The sequence below is a fragment of the Hypanus sabinus genome, chromosome 5 (genome assembly GCF_030144855.1).
Source record: "Hypanus sabinus isolate sHypSab1 chromosome 5, sHypSab1.hap1, whole genome shotgun sequence".
In the NCBI taxonomy this organism is placed as follows: Eukaryota; Metazoa; Chordata; class Chondrichthyes; order Myliobatiformes; family Dasyatidae; genus Hypanus; species Hypanus sabinus.
Genome location: NC_082710.1, coordinates 41,043,905 through 41,061,266, shown reverse-complemented (window position 1 = coordinate 41,061,266; position 17,362 = coordinate 41,043,905). Strand labels below are relative to the sequence as shown.

At 39.3% G+C, this 17,362-nt stretch overlaps 2 protein-coding genes across 4 annotated transcripts in view; both read left to right on the top strand.

Annotated features, from left to right (window-relative positions):
* Nucleotides 1-4,124, top strand: part of gkap1 (G kinase anchoring protein 1) — a 30,740-nt gene extending 26,616 nt beyond the window's left edge. The window contains exons 10-11 of the mRNA XM_059969796.1: nt 1,833-1,910; nt 3,278-4,124. Coding sequence (XP_059825779.1) covers nt 1,833-1,910; nt 3,278-3,319 — 120 coding nt within the window. The 3' untranslated portion in view covers nt 3,320-4,124. The remainder of the gene's footprint in view (nt 1-1,832; nt 1,911-3,277) is intronic.
* Nucleotides 4,125-9,442: 5,318 nt separating this feature from the next.
* Nucleotides 9,443-17,362, top strand: part of LOC132394084 (ubiquilin-1-like) — a 47,296-nt gene continuing 39,376 nt past the window's right edge. Inside the window, exon 1 of one of the 3 annotated variants that reach the window (XM_059969794.1) lies at nt 9,443-10,086. In XM_059969794.1, the coding sequence (XP_059825777.1) occupies nt 9,961-10,086 (126 nt within the window). In that variant the 5' untranslated portion in view covers nt 9,443-9,960. Of the gene's footprint in view, nt 10,087-10,678; nt 10,815-17,362 lie in introns of those variants that run through there. The other 2 variants (XM_059969793.1, XM_059969795.1) reach the window with 2 other exon arrangements.

Sequence of the window (17,362 nt, the reverse complement as noted above, 5' to 3'; positions counted from 1 at the left end):
TGGATAGGTATACGGACAGGAAAGGAATGGAGGGTTATGGGCTGAGTGCAGGTCTGTGGGACTAGGTGAGAGTAAGCATTTGGCATGGACTAGAAGGGCCGACATGGCCTGTTTCCATACTGTTAATTGTTATATGGTTATATTTGCATAAATGTTAATATGTTTATGCTTGAAACTCATTTTTTGTGGTATGTAGTTGTAATTATTATTGTGTAATTGTGGGCTGGGATGTTGGATCCATATACAGTATCTATTTTCGTATTTATTGTATATTGTCTTGTGCGCTGTCAGTAATTTATCACTTGGGTTGGGGTGTGGTCGAAGCAAATGAGTATATTTACTTCTTCAAGCTTTGTCCTGGTTAGTTCAGTTTATTCTAATTAGAGCCAGGCAGTGAGCGGGGGATGATTTTTTTGACCACTAGTTACACTAGTTTGAATGCTAAGATTGTTATGTTGCTAATTTTAGTTGCATTAGTTTTCTATCGCTATTAGATAGTTTGTCTTTGCTGGTTTCATAATAAAGGAACGAGTGTACCGTTATTGACTCGATGCTTAAATATTTTGGAAACACATCTTAGAGTGTCAACCCCTCATACTCAGTCTCTCAGCAGTTTTGGTTTGTCTTCAAGAAACTGCAATACTAATGATAAGCAAACACGAGGAAATCTGCAGATGCTGGAAAGATGCTCTGTCCGCCAGAGAAAGCAGGATCTCCCAGTGGCCACACATTTTAATTCCACGTCCCATTCCCAGTCTGATATGTCTATCCATGGCCTCCTCTACTGTAAAGATGAAGCCACACTCAGGTTGGAGGAACAACACCTTATATACCGGCTGGGTAGCCTCCAACCTGATGGCATGAACATTGACTTCTCTAACTTCGGTTAGTGCCCCTCCTCCCCTTCCTACCCCATCCCTGATATATTTAGTTTTTCTCGCCCCTCTTTTTTTTCTCTCTGCCCATCACTCTGCTTGTTCTCCACCTCCCTCTGGTGCTCCCCTCCCCCTTTCTTTCTCCCATCCCATGATCCCTTCCCTTCTCCAGCTCTGTATCCCTTTTGCCAATCACCTTTCCAGCTCTCAGCTTCACCCCACCCCCTCCGCTCTTCTCCTATCATTTCGCATTCCCCCCCCCCCCCCCACTTTCAAATCTCTTACTGTCTTTCCTTTCAGTTAGTCCTGATGAAGGGTCTCAGCCCAAAATATTGACAGTGCTTCTTCCTATAGATGCTGCCTGGTTTGCTGCATTCCACCAGCATTTTGTGTATGATACTAATGATAATATCTTTTTGTATTTACAAGGCTTATTAAACCAGTATACCTGTTACTTGAAAACAAAGGAATGTACAAAAGAAACTTGAGTTAAATTACGTAACTTGTATTTAGTTAAGATTCAGATCATAGCATGGGGGGTGTGCAGATGTGGGAGAGTGGTGATTCAGGTAAAGGATAATCTCCAGGCTATAATTGGTTTTCAGATTACTGGAGTAGCTAGCATAAATAGACAACCCATCTTTCTCTGATAATTTCTGGCCCAGATTTGCAGAAGATTGGTGATGATAAAATTAGATTTAATTTTTATCTCTTCAGTCAAAACACCATAATTGGGGGTTAAATAACAATCAGAGTTGAAGTTGTGCATGTGGAAACAGAACAAGAAATAGGAAAATATCACAACAAAATTTGATGCACTAAATGATGGCAATGATGATTTGCTTTGGCAATCAGAATTTGCTTGTTAAAGTTCCAGTCAGTGAACTGTTGTTATCTAAATACAGACGATGTTTTAACTGTTGTGCAGTGCTGAAGATTATAATTATCTTTGCCTAGGTTACTGGTTTACATGCAGAGCTGGAACAAGAAAAGTCAAAAGTCAAAACTCTACAGGCTGAGTTAACAAAATTCCAGGTAAGATGTTCATTTAAAATAGATTGTCTTTTAGATATTGTACATATAGATCAAATAGTTAACAGTTATCTATGTTTTAAACCAAGCAGGAACTTGGTGAATATTAAGTTAATCTATACTCCTAAAGATAGCATCCTTGCAATTTAAGTATAAATATTTTTCTGTATATTATGCAGAAATATTGTGATTGTTGCCAATTTAAGCAGTTTTCACTTCTTTCTGTACCCACTGAATTACAATGGTGTACATTATACTTTATTGTCATTGACCACCTCTTTCAAAAGAAGGGACAGTTAAGTGGCTAAGGGAACTATGTTTTCAGTTTAGGTTAACAGTCCAGGTTTGAGGTGTGATCTCATTCAACTCTTCGAATCATCCAGCAGGCTTTTAACATATTCCAGCAGTGTCCTAGATGCTTGGATTGTTCTGCGGTCATGTCTTATGCTCGGGAGAAATCTGTCTATGATGGTGTCTTGCCGCGTTAAACGACTTGCTGTGTATTGAGACTGGAATGGAAAGTTGTGGCTACAAAAGCCTGTCAGATACTGGGTATTATGCAGTAAGTGACTTGTAGCCCACGACAAGGCACAAGTCAGGACCATCATGAAATGTTCTCTACTTCCTTGAATGAGCACCACTGTAGCGACTCCCAAGAAGCTTAAAATGATTTGGTTCAGAGCATTCCACTTGAATGGCATCCCTCCACCATCAGTATTCATTCGCTCATCAACAGTGACTGTAGAGCATACAGTCTACAAAATAGACTCTGGGCTTACTTGGGCACTCCCAAACCCGTGACCTGCACCTTCAAAGACAAGAGCAGCAGGTGCATGAGGCTCTAACTTGGTTCTAAATGGCTGATTCTTTATTCTCACTGTATAAATCCCGAAACTCCCACTCAAAAGCACTGTAGGAGTACACTTACCAGGAGGACTACAGCTCACTATTAAATTGAGTGACTATGAATAAGGAATAAATGCTGCTTTTGCAAATGACTCTGGGAAAGAAAATCAAAATGCTGGAAAAATTCCAAGTTGTACTCATTTCAAATCTAGATTCGTGTGCTATGCAAGGTTTTCTCTCCAAACCAAAAATACTAAGTACTAGGGAAAGGGAATGACATTAAATTATTCTCTAAGCATTATAACCTTTGTCCTCAATTGTCTCAAACCAGCAAGAGATGATCAAAAAAGTGAGCAGCAAAGCAAATTATGCGTTCGTTCTTCAAGTTGAATTTTGTAGAGGGGTGGAATTACTCTGCTAAGTGTAATAGAAGACTTGTTTTTTAGTTTTTTTTAGTGAAAAAATTAATTGTCCACTTTCTTTCTCATTAATTGTCTTCACTTTCTTTCTCATTGAATTTGCAGGGAGGCAAGAAAGGAAAGAAAGTATCTGAATCTGATCATTGAAGGTTGCACCATTTACATACTATGAAGCCCATGGCAAAAAAAAGAAAACCCCACAGGAATCCTTTCTACAGGGTGCCATTGTAGACACTTGTTATTGCATAGTTGGATTTCGCAATTGATTCGTTCTGCAACTCTATAAAACTTTAGTGAAGGCTTTTCTCCTCCATATCACTTCCTCCCAGGAAGAGTTGGTTGGGAACTTTAATTTTGCACTTTTGATGGAATGGACTAGGTACTGAAGACTGTAATGTCTTGATGAATGACAATTCAAAGCTTTCGCTTTAGGCTTCAGAAACCTAAACATAATATCTTTTCTCTCCCAGAAGTTAATTTTGATTTGTAATCAATGACATGCTATAACTTAAGTGAAGAATTACACCATCTTGTTTTAGTTGCAAATGTATGGAAATACATTTTTTCACTTTATGGAAATGAAAAAATGAACTCGTGGTTATAAAGAGTAAGGTGATTCTTTTTCATTCTGAACCTCAAGGACTGGTCTCAACAAAAGTGAGGAGAGTAGAAGAGTTTGGGCAGCATTGAGATGGAATTGAAAGAAGTAATTGCCAACAAATTAGTTTGTGAGGCTTCAGTTGAGTTCCTATTTGGGATCTTCTGTGCAAAATGAATGGAAAGGTGTGCTCATCAAGTGAATGAAAGCAATATTTTCACAATCTGCTTCTTTGGTCCTTTATATATTTGATCCTGGGTTAAAATATTGTTTACCAGCTATTAGCTTTATGAAGATGTACTAATAATAATATTTGTAAATAACCCAGAGTTGTTTTTGAAACACAAATCATTTCCACTTTGATCAGTATTGAATCACAAAAATGCCAAACTTTTCTTACTTTCCAATGACTTGCAATAAAATTTAAATCGACTGGACCTGGCATTTTTTTTATATGTGTATACTTTTCTAATTGTGTTAAGGCATTTTGTGCTTCTGAACTCTAAACTCTGATTTCATTTTAAAGTTAGTTTTAGATTGCAGATTATTAATTGTGACTAAACCATGCTGGAAATCTGAAAAATAAAACTGAACATTCTGGAATTGTAGAAAATCTCTCACATTCTTTCGTTCAAGACCTTTTGGCAACTGAAACATGCTCTCTTTTAAACACTGTGCAAAGACCTTGTTGACTTAATTGTGCATGCAGGAAGTGACATGTTATCTTAAATGTAACAAAAATATCCCTCTTCCGAATGAAAAAGATGTGAATTTTATATTTTTAGAACTAATTTTAATCTATCTGGAAATCAAAAGCAACAAAAAAGTTATCGGTTTTATACACTGCCTAGTAATTTAAAGAAAATTGTACAGTGGCTTATGTAAACAGTAATAGCTTTTTGTACTGAAGAAGACAAGCTTCCCATTTATCTCAAGCATTTATTTGGTTTTGGCTGAGTGAGAACGGACTGTGATATTTGGTCTCTGATGAGTGTGTGGTGGTACACTAATTATTCTTGATGCTCTTGAGTATTCACTTGCTCACCACTACATTCACCACATTTACCAACACTGCAAGTTCTTGAGGGTACTTGTTTATCCATGCAATCAAGTAAAGTAATCTTGTGTTTTTCTTTAGAACAGTGCAAGTCTTATGTCTAAATTACTACAGAGAAATTGTGTATTTGTGTAATTTACTTACTCTGAAGTTAGTATTCCTTCCTAATTTACACTGATGTGCTTCCTCTCCCCACCATTGACCACCTCAACCTCTAATTTGTGTAACTGGATAACTTACCAGCAAAGATAGAGAGGCCCGTTGAAGTCTGATGTCACTATTTTCAAATGTTTTTATTTATAAAGGGGCACAAAAGTAAGGTTAATACAAACATTCAGATAATGCACGTCGTCAATACTCAATCTAAAGCGCGGGTATAGTAATAATCATCATTAAGAAGTGAGCTCTACTGTTGTCTAGGGGTTAATAGATTGTCCGTTGGAAATATAAAAGTCACTCAGAAGTCTGCAGACTTTAGCCTTTCGGGGAATCGCTGGGTTTCACGTGTTTTAGAGGGATCGGTGAAAAACTGAAAAAACTTGCCCGGGTCTTTATGAAGCCACTCTGTTAAATCAGGGGAGTGTTGTTTCCCCGTTGTTAGTTCGAAGTCCTTCTCGGTATTATCAGCCACCCGGTCCCCAGGCAAAGGAGTTAGGAGGGCACGTGGCGTTGAATGGCTTCCAGCTATTATGGGAGCACTGAGCGAGGGTGTCCTTCTGGTGCGTCGCTGGGGTACTGCCTCCTGCAGTCCCCTTTTATCTTGACTTGCAGAGTTGTAGATGTCCATCAAAGTAGGGTGATGCAATCCCCACCTCCACATTGTCCGAGGGTGTCCATATCCATGGTAGCTGTCATGTAGCAGGGACATGCACATCACACAGGTGCCTCTAAGAACAATGGCCAAAACCGTTGCATTGTCTCTCACCTCCTGGGTCCGAGACCCGAATTAATAGCGATCTTGCGATTCTCTGGAAGGAAGGGGCTGCTTCGGCCCCTCAGAGCTGTGGTACATTCATAACATTTGAACATGCACGTTTCTTTCCAACCAATGCCTTGGCTTCCCAAACCAAACCCAAGAGGATCTTGCACGTGCACATAGTGGCCACTTTATTAGGTGCGCCTGTACACCTTGGTAATGCAAATATCAAATCAGCCAATCATTTGGCAGCAACTCAATGTATAGCGGCATACAGACATGGTCAAGAGGTTTAGTCATTGTTCTGACCAAACATCAGAATGGGAAAGAAATGTAATCTAAGTGACTTTGACGGCAGAATGGTTGTTGGTGCCAGACGGTGGTCCGAGTATTTCATAAACTGCTGATCTCCTGTGGGATTTTCAGTCTCTAGAGTTTACAGAGAATGGTGCGAAAAACAAAAGAAAAAACATCCAGCGAGTGGCAGTTCTGTAGGTGACAATGACTTATTAATGAGAGACGTCAGCAGAGAATGGCCAGACTGGTTCAAGTTGCCTTTTTTTAGGAAAAGGGTTTTCTCTGGTCCTGTCAAATTTAGCAGCAGAAATGATAAAAAAATTTGAATTCTGTTTCCTGGTAGGCTGAAAACAGCTGGGTTAATATTTTTTTTTTCATTTTATGTTTAACTTTTTCAGTTTGTTGGCCCATGGTGGCATCAAGGTTGGACTGGACGGAGCACAGCAAAACAGAGAACTTGAACCTCAGTCTTGCTTGAGGAGTTTTTCCCTGAAGTGTTGGTTGCCTCTCCTTGAAGAGCTCTCCTTTTTTGTCTTGGCTCTTTACAGAATGAACAACTGGTGAATTTGTTTATTGTCTGATGTTTTGGCCATAGCTGATCTTCACTGCATTGAAGAAGTTAGACGTTGTGGTTGTCCACAAATTACTTTTCTGTCTCAGCTGTTTTCCTCTCACGGTTTGTTCATTGGTTTGAGTCTTCTGTTGAAGCCCTAATTTCAGATGCCTGTAAAGCTGTTTTTCTCTCCGAGGCTTGAAGGAGTACCCAAGCCTGGAAAGGCAATTTGCTCCCAGTTACTTTCTTCAAACCAGCTTTCTAGCAGAAAAGCCAAGAATCTAAATTTAGGCACTAATTGTTTCAGAGACCAGCAGATAAGAGCTAGTGCATGCTCTTTGGCTCTTGTTGTTTGTGATTTTTCACATTAGCTGTCAAATATGGAACAAGAACCATCTCTGTAAGGTTTGTGATTTGATTTTCTTATAATGATACTCCTGTTACCAGCCATTTTGTAACTAGAGTGATGGAGATGGCGTGGCCCAGGGTGGCATCTATTTTGAGTACTAGATTAGTGACTGTTGGCATCAGTCATGGTCCAGGGATGCACACTTCTTTCTGACCTTTCACTCGGATGATGACAATGGGTTTCAGAACAGTAATTAAAGCTGTGGCCATGTATCTGTAAGACCAGACGAGGTATTGGTAATGACGAGGTTGTGTTCTTAACAATTTATCATTTGAACAAAAGGAATGGAAGCAGGAATAGGCCATTTGACCCTTCATGCCAGATTTGCCACCTGGTAAAATCACGGTTGGAATTCAGCTTTGTTCCTACTTTCATGTACTAGTCTATCTCTGACCACTACACTGCGTGACTTGGCTTCCATTCATCTTCCAGATGACTCTGTGTTTTCTAGGTGCTTCAGAGCAGAGTAGACTTCTAAAATTCTAGAGTTAATAATGCCACGAAAATGTTGAATGATTTTAAAACATATCTGCTTTCCTGATATCCTTCAGAGAAGGACATGTGCAGCTCCAGCTCATAACGGAGGGAAAGTGAATTGTGTGGAAGATCAAAGTCTCCAAAGGGGAAGACGGATTTAGTGAGTGGGTAACAAGGAGACAGGAAAACATTAAGCCTTGCACTCAGATAGGATTAGTGCTGGATCCACTATAATTAGCCACATATTTTGACGAGAATGTAAATTTGAGGATTACGCCAAAATTTCGGGTGTGTTGGACAGTGAAAACGGAAACAGGATCTGGATCAACTGGGAAAATAGGCAAAGGAATGGGAGATAGTATTTAACTCAGACAATTACAAAGAGAGACACTTTGGGAAGTTAATCCAGGGCAGGACTTGCACAGTATATGGAAAAGGTTTAAAGGGATAGAAGGCAAATGGGAACCAAAAGGGACCAGCTCAGGAAGACACTTGGGTCAGTATGGATGAGTTGAGCTTGGGGTCCATTTATTGCTGTATAACTCTGTTTCTAATGAAAATGAAATATATTGGGAACTTACCAAATGTCATCGTAGCTGTCCCTCGAGGTTGAGGATGATGGTCTTCGTTCTGTTGATCTATCACAGAGTGAAGACGCCTGTGCATGTATTTGTTTAACATGTACTTGATGTTGCACTCCAAGAAGCACACGATCCTTCACAAATCAACCAACTAATTACAGTGGCATGGAAACCACAGCAATTGGAGCTGATGGATTTGTTGCAGACTTCACCTGCCTTCACAGCTGTTGAGTTTGAACTAACTTCGTCTTCCTGTTCCACCGTTGAGGTCTTGGTTGGAGACAGCATCACTGTTGGGATCTCAGGACCACACAAGCTTCTCCACCATGACAAGGCGACAATCCACAGAGAAGTAAATGTCGTGCTGGTTCATGAAGTGCAAAAAGATAGGAAAGGAAATGGCATTTTGGCCTCTATCTGGAAGATGTTTGGTATGCAAGAGACTTGGGGAGATAGTAGAGGAATTTGACGAGGCATTTTTTTGAAATACCATGGAGCTTTAACCTCTGCACCTAAGGAAGAATATACTTTACCTGAACACCTGCAATTGTTCTAATTTTGGGCATGATGGGATTGTTCTTTGAGAGTAAAACTGGCCTGATTTCAAAAATGAGGCACTGATGAATCAGTAGGAATTATGAGAAGATGGGAAGGTGTGCTCAGTGGGCAAAGAGCAAATCCCCAGTCCCCAATCCAAAGACCTAAAGGACATGATCTTCACTGCACAACTCCAAGAAAAATGCTTTGAGCAGCACGAACCACAATATACAGCCTCTAAAAAAGATGTAACCAAAGGTTTTGATACCAACAGTCAGGAAAGACTTTGGACCAGCCTCTCCAAATTCTTCTACAGATGCTCACAAAATCAACCCCCCCGTCTTACATGCAGCATGATGGCATGCAAGCCGTGTTATTTAACATTATCTACTACAAAATCACTCTCTGTGAAGGCTATCATTGATGTTGCATCTCAGCAGCCCACTCCCATCAAAATTCCCATGGGACTGCAACTATCTTCAGCCCTAAGGGTAAACCAGTCAATCTATGGCAGCTCTCCCAAAACCAAGGCTATCCAGATTTCAGAATGCAGACAATGCTTTGTTTTTGCTGCTGCTCAAGTCTAAGCTCCAAGTCACCAGTGGTCAGAGGTACCAGATGGAATATGATTCAATGCTATTTGCCTATAATGTACTACACATTTGAGGAGGAAATGCATTTGGTTAAAATTGGCTGGTGGTTGCATTCAAATGTATGTGTTCGGTTTGCTTAGTCAATAAAATCAATTGTCAACTTCTCTCAGTTTCCCATGCTTTGCATTTTAATGGAGAGGGAGAATCAAGTTTTTTTTAATCAGTTTATGAGCATTTACTTGTAAGGTATTGAAAATCAATTCTGATAATTAAAAAATTATAGCAAATTCTAAATCAATCATCAAACTGGATTAGTATACAAGTCAGCATCAATTCCAATTTAACATTTCATCTGATCCAACCCTAGATGGGTCAAGATATGATAATGATGTTTCCAGAATTTAAACACCTTCAGCAACCCCCCGTTATTCCCTAACCCCCGAGCAGCTGAAGGAGCCGGTTAACGTCACTTCCTGTCTTCATGGCCTCCCTCTCCCGGCATCCTAAGTTCCACTTCCCGGTTCTGGCTGTTGCCCCGCACATTGCGTCATCGCCACAAGCGGAGCTCCGGTTACGTCGCCAGCGGTTGGTGTTGACCCGTCAGGCAGGAATATTATTTCAGCAGCTGTGCGACTGCCCGCTGACTTCCCTGTGCATTCGTTTGATTTTTCCTGCGGTTTTTGTGAGGACGTTCCCCGCCCACCCGTGCGTTTCCCGTGGTGCCGCGGTGCAATGAGGAAGCTGGCTGCTTGTTGACAGGAGGCTCCGGGATGGCGGAGAGGGCGGCTGGCGTTGGGCCAGGCCCGGCGGCTTCAACCAGAACCATCAGGGTTACCGTCAAGACCCCGAAGGATAAGGAGGAGTTCGAGCTGGCGCCGGACTGCACCATCAAAGAGGCAAGTGGCTTGGCACTGCTGCCCTGGGGGGAGGGTAGTCACTGAGGATGGGTCTGGGCAGCAGCTCAGTGCCGGCCTGGGATGGACCCCGGACCCCGGACCCCGGCCCTTGTCAGCAGCCGCGGCAGACGGCTGTGCTGGCAGGCAGCCGCGCTCGGTCTCCTTGCTACTAAACCGCTCGCGTTTTCTTCTGCGGAGCCTCGGTAATACAGCGCCAGGATCTCCGAGTCACGCTGTGTCATTCCGGACTTTAAACATCGTCATCACGACAGTCTGCCTTCCCGAGCTGCTTAGCAGTAAATCATTAAGAAACATTATAACAGAAAACAGTTTATACCTAATAGTTTCCACATATTCATAATGTTTAGAAAGATTTAGTAACATTGTAAGCGCATTTTGGCGAGGCAGTTATCTAACACTGTACTGCAATGTTAATATTTCCCGAAAAAAACAGACCAAAGCGAGGTTATGGCGTAGTTACAGCGGTTTTAGTAAATTATTTTTGGTCCGCATACATTAATTGTTAGTTTTTTTTCTGAGCCATAATCTGTGTAGTAGAAGTCACTAATTGGCAAGTTCATTTTATTTCCATCCTGGGTCTCTGGTATGGTTGTATCTCAAAATCTGATGAAAGAAGCAGATAGAAAGCTGAGAGTCATGTATTAGCTACACAATTTTTGAGTAGTTTTATGGAAAATATCTCTGAGTTAGGTGGAGACTTACAGAAGGTAAGTATTTAGTGACTATAAGAGTAGGCAAGGAAATCCATCCTTGTCAGGACAGGATAATTATGTGTCTGTGTTGTCCAAAAATGAGATGGTACTAGGTAAAACTGAAAAATAAGTGTAAAAATATTGTTTGGAGTTGTCCTCAGGTGTTGAAATGAATTTATTTGTTAATATGTTGTAACAGGTAAATAGATAGAAAGTTAAAGCGGGAGTCCAAAGAGAATTTGAGGGATTATCATGTCTTGTTCACTTCATCAGTTTGGGGGAAGCTGATGCAATATGGAATCTTCATTGCAGATAGTTGCAATTTTTGATTTGGTTCACAAAACAATATAATTAATATCCGTTTTAGAATCCTTGGTTGTAAAGATTTTCTTTTAATGTTCTTGACAATCAAAAGCATATGTAGAACAACCCTATTTTGATTTAAGTAGAGTTTGTGTTATGTCTCTGCAGTTATTAATCAGTCAATAATGGTCTGAGTTTTCTTTGAAGCTGGTATGAAAAGGGATTTGTGGCATAGCTAATATAAGAAAACACTGGGTGCTTTCAGAATCAGGAGATGTGTTAGTTTGTATTTGTTATCGAAATTTTAAGGAATGTATTTTGAAACTGGTTCTAGGATCCTGGGAATCTTAACAGGATGCTCGAGATCATCAAGACTATTTTTGTTAATTAATTAAGATTATTGATTTCTTAAAGTTATTTATCATTCTCTTTTGAAGAGGTATTTCTCTTAAGAAAATTACTGGTTTAAAAGGCTTCTGACAATACGCCAATATTTGAACAAATTTCTATAAATATACTATTCAGCAAGATTCTTAGTATTCCCATAGAAATATTTTGATATACCTTACAGTTGCATTCATCGTTAGTTTAGCATTATTCAATGTTGTATTATTGGTTGAGTGTAAAAGTTTAATTCTCTGAACTGTTGCAAATGAAAATCAGTCATGTATTGTCTAAATTATTCGTTTGGGGAATATAATGTTAAGGGAATTGTAATTCATCGTGTATTATAAAAGCAACTGAAAACATTTATAATCAGAACCTGAGTTTAGTTTTCTCCACTTCTACTATTGTTGAAGTGAAATTTAGCAGGATTAGAAATTTAGAAATCAGTATTGACAGAACAGTATTTAATACTTTAAATCTCAGACATGCTTTCCTTCTGTTTGATGATAAAATGGCAAGTACTAATGAAGAGCTAAGCAAATCATTCTGACCAGGAAAATTGCTAAGCTTTTCTGGCATAACTTGTCCTCACTTGGCGTGAGGTCAGGTCATACACCAAACCTGAATTATTTATCAGAATAATACCTGACATATTTGGTGGTGTGCCACAGGGTTCAGGTTAGGTAGTTGGGCTTGTATGTAGTTTAGTGTTTAAGTGATCATCTTGTATTCAGCAAAGTAAAGGGGGATGTGACTCTTGGTTTGTTAAATCCTTGTAGGCTCATTGCCAAAACACCATTGGTGAAGATACCTGAAAAGCCATGTGTGCTGTCAAGCTAATTCTAAATTCTGTGTGGATTAAATGTTGATAATTAAATGTTTCTTCTGATCCATGTGCTTAAGTGAGACTGAATAATCTTTCTTGCTCCCTGACTGATATATTCAAAAATTTAAACTGTAATTTATACACTTGTTAGGGCATGTACTACTGTGCTGATTGGCAGTCTATAATCACTAAATAACAAGTGTTTATAATTACCCTGTTCTTGATTAGTTTTCAACTAAGGAAATGAGTAAATGCTTGCCATTTGGCAAGGAAACAGGGTCATTGGTCCATGAAGTCCATGCTGACCATCAGACATCTATTTACGCTAATACCCTTTCTTCCTCCCGTCATGCTTATCAGCTGCCCTTAGAGTTCATCTCTTGCCTACACACTTGAAGCAGCTGATTCACCCTCCAACCCGTACATCTTTGAGATGTGGGAGAAAAGCAGAGTCACCAGAGGAAACATACATAAGCACAGTGGAACATGAAAACGACACAGACAGCACAGAAGGTCAGGTGCAGGCCTCAGGCTTTGAAATAGCTGCTTGACTAGCTGAGCTACTGTGGTATATTTGCACAGTGGAATATTTGATTTACTTGTAAATGTATCCGAAGCTTTGAGGGCTGCTAAATTATATTTACAGTTGATTGGTACTGTGTAGTGTAGGTTGATGGGACAAATTGTTCATTTTCATTTAATCTTTTTGGAATTATATTATTAGTATTACATTCTCTTCCATGGTTCATAATTTCAGTAAGTAAATTTAAAATATGTTCCAAATTGTTTTAAAAGTTTTGCTGATAAAACAAATTAAAAGTTGATTTTGATACATTCCTAACTCTTCAGCAAATATCAAATCCAGTGAATTGCTGTTATCATAAGGGCTATTGTTTACTAGATGTGTACAGAATTAACTTTGATTTATTTTCAGGTAACTTCAAAGATTCAAAGTATGTATGCAGCATACAACCGTGAAACTCATCTACTCACAGACAGCCACGAAACAAACAAAACCCTGCCTCCCAGCACACACAAAAATTGCACAAAAGGCAAAAAAAGAGTAAAAAACACAGAACATAAAACACAAAAATGAAAGAGTCTTGGCATATTTACTTCAGTTCAATTTAGCACTGTGTCATTTATTATCAGCAGACCACCCTGATTGAAATCGCCCAAAATAGCAACAGAAGAAAGGAGCAACCAGAAGCACATTATAGAGTGAACTAAAGAGCCCAATCTACAGACCACATCATTTAAACTGTGCCCAAGACCCAGGACTCTGGCAACATTGAATGGGAGAGAGACCATTTGAATGCAGGGATCTTCCTCTGGGACCAGCAGCGAGAGAGAGAAAGAGAGAGAAAAACAACACAGCACACACAGCCACCTTCCTCCGGCAGCATTGAGTGGGAGGCTGGTAAATGGCATTGAACACCAGCTCACTTTCTATTCCCACCTTAATGGTTTTAGTCTTCTTCGGCACTGTAATTAGTGAGAAATGGAGTTGATCATGGACTCACATCCCATCTACTGGCTTCTTGGCCTTGAGGCCACACATTTCACTTGAAACTTCCACCAAACACCCTTGGAGACAGCAAACTGCCAGATCGCTCAATCGCCCCAACAACACATCACAAAAATGTAGATCACAGGCTCCAACAGTAGCAGAATCACATTTGAAAGGAAAAGACATAAAAGAAGTGAAAGAAACAGTTTTGTGAACCATCCGGAGGATGTCGCCCTCGTGTTATTTGCTGGCACCATCTTCTTCCAAACATTCCTGATGTTATGTAGATTCATCCCACAAATAAACCTCCAACAATGTTTCTAAAAGTGATACTGTTTAACGTTGAAATTTTCAGTCTCGTATAGAATATATCTCAGACATCACTTTTGCCATTTGTTTGCTCATTCAGTTATAAGACTGGATAGGCTGAACTTGTTTTCGCTGAAGCAGAAGAGGATGTTTGTGAGGAGGATAGTTAAGGTAGATGTAAAAAATATTTTCCCATGGACAAAGGACATGTGTTTAAGACAAGAGACTAATATTTTCTGAGGCAGAATTATTTCCACATAGAGGGTGATTGGAGTCTGATGATGCAATGATTGAGAAGGCATTGGAGGCAGATGCTCTCAAGATATTTTAGATGCACCGAGGCAAGTACTTGAATGTGCTTAAAAGGGAATTGTGTAAATTGTGGTACAATGTTTCTGTCCTGTACATTTAACTTAATTGTAATTCTAGTCTTTGCAGCTTGTAAAGCAGAGGAAAATGTTCAGTGGAGACTCAAATTCCACAAAAGTATATATATTATTGATAGAATGGTATGCTTAATTTTAATGAGTTCCCGGTGGATCACAATAATTTGATTCTCTTATTAATTATGATTGGAATAATTGCAAGATAGTATTTATAACCTAATATTGCCTGTGTTTTTAATGAGTTAAGCTACAAAGTAATGATTGGAAAACTTAACTGAAAATGGAGAGGGTATGACAGCTGTGAAGACCTATCCATAATGTGCAAGTTAAGAACAAGTGGACATGGTCTCAGGATAAGAGGCCAGTTGCTTGTGCCTGAAAAGAGTGATTTCTCAGAAGACACAAAATACCTTTGAGAAATTGTGGTGAACCACAGGTCGAGAGATCATGCACTGATAAAGATTAGCATTCAGTAAAAAGGGAAGAAATTGGTGGAGCTGAATACCTGCTGACCTGTTTGCCAAAGTTTGGAAGAATGAAGCATAGCACATAGTGGATGCAGTAGTTATCATTTTCTAAAATTTTATTGATTCTTAAAGGTTTTCACTGATTAAATGGTAACAAATACAACACTCTTTAAGAAAGGAGTTGGAGGGAGGGAGAGGACAAAAAAGAAAACCACATTGGAGCTTTAGAGCAAACACGGGGAAATCTGCAGATGCTGGAAATTCAAACAACACACACAAAATGCTGGTGGAACACAGCAGGCCAGGCAGCATCTATAGGGAGAAGGACTGTCGACGTTTCGGGCCGAAACCCTTTGTCAGGACGAAGGGTCTTGGCCCAAAATGTCAACAGTGCTTCTTATAGATGCTGCCTGGCCTGCTGTGTTCCACCAGCATTTTGTGTGTTGTTTGGAGCTTTAGACCAGTTAGCCTAATATCAAAAGGGAGAAGAATGCTGGAGTCTGGGTGAAGTGATGACTGGGCACTTGGGAAACTGTAAGCAGGATCAATGAACAACAAACTTTGCAAATGCAAATATAAATAAATAGCAATAAATAATGAGAACATGAAATAACAAGATAAAAGATTCCTTAAAGTGGGAACACCAGAAATAGAATAAGTACATTTATTCCCTTTTGTTCAAGAGTCTGATGGCTGAGGGGTAGGAACTGTTCTTTAACCTGGTGGTGAGAGTTCTGAGGCTCTGGTAGCAGTGAGAAAAGGCCTGGCCTGGGTGGTGAGGATCTTTGATGGATGCTGCTCGATCAAGAACATAGCAAATTAAATATAATGTGAAAAATTGACTTTGTCCACATTGAGAAACATGAACAGTAACTTTTTAATATTGAGGTGTTGATATTCAGAGGGACCTAGTATACAGATCATTAAAAATTGTAGATGAGTTATGTAGTTAGGAAGGCAAGTGGTATTTTGGCCTTTACTGAAGAAAAGGATTTGAAAGTGAAGTATTACTTGATATTATGGACAAGTCTAGTCTCTCTACCCAAGAAGGATTATTGTAGTGGAGAGATTGCATTTGAGGATCAGCAGATGGAGTCCTGAAATGGCAAGTTTGTTTTCTGAGGAGAGAAAAGCCAATTGGGCCTGTACTCATGATTTTATAATGATGAGAGATGTGTACAGTTCTTCCATAGCATGATCGGGTGTCAAAAGTTTTCTGGAACCATGGGTTACCATCCATCAGTCCGTCACCATCAGTCATTTATGGTGGGTGAAAACTCCAGGTTCCCGAGTTCAGACAAGTAGATAATGTGCTCTTAAAAACTTGTGGATTGCTAATATTTATTGGCCTAGATGAAACTTAAGAAATGCAAGATCACGCTAGAACAGTGGCTGTGATAGCAGTACTTGATACTGTTCTAGTCATATTAGATTAACAGCACTAGAGAATATGTAGGCAATGAACCAGAATGCTGCCAGACTATAGCAGTTTAGTTAAGAGGAAAGATCAATTAGGCTGTGCTGTGTTTTGTTTTCTTTTGAGCCAAGCAGGAAGGTCAATTATGGCATAAAAAGTATAGAGACCTATACAAAGCTAGTAGGAAGGAACAGATATTTCCATTCCTTTACAGTATCCTACCATTGATAATGTATTTGCTTGCCTGGTTTTCCCTTCTAAATGCATTAACCTCATTTCTCAATACTGAATTCTACTTCCCAATTTGGTATTCATTGATCCCATCTACGGGGGTCTTCCTAGTCAACAAACTTCTTTTTCATTGTCAATCGTATGGCCAATTTTTGAATCAGTTGTTTACTTTTGTACTCAAAACAAGGGATTTTTCTTTGAGATATACAGATTTCAATGGCAAACAACCCTCACTGGTTAAAGTTCCATCAGCCATTACCTTTCTGTTACCGTTCCTATTTTTCAACCAGTCTGCCACTTTTCTGGGAAGTGTGCCATGAGTGACATTGTAAAATGGGTTTTAAATCCATGTAACCTCCATTTGATTCTGCATGCCTCTTCAAAAAATTCAGTTGTTAACCTTGGAAGTTAAGAAATTTATGCGTTTATAGTTAATTAATGTGTTCCCTTCTCATTAAAAATTTAACCTGTCCTCAAATTTTAAGTATTTACAGGTTTTGCTTCTTGACCTTGGATTAACTTGATTATGTTCATCCAGGATTTGTGTAAAACTTTTAAATGTTTGTATAGGTGATTAATAAATAAAAGGTCTGATGAAAAGTTATTAGCTAAAAGATCTACTTTGATAGTTTCACCATGGATACTATTTAACTATTAACTATTTGTAGCTTTTGTGGTTTTATTGTTGAGCATTTTACTTGCTTGTTATTGGGAGTACACTGTTCAC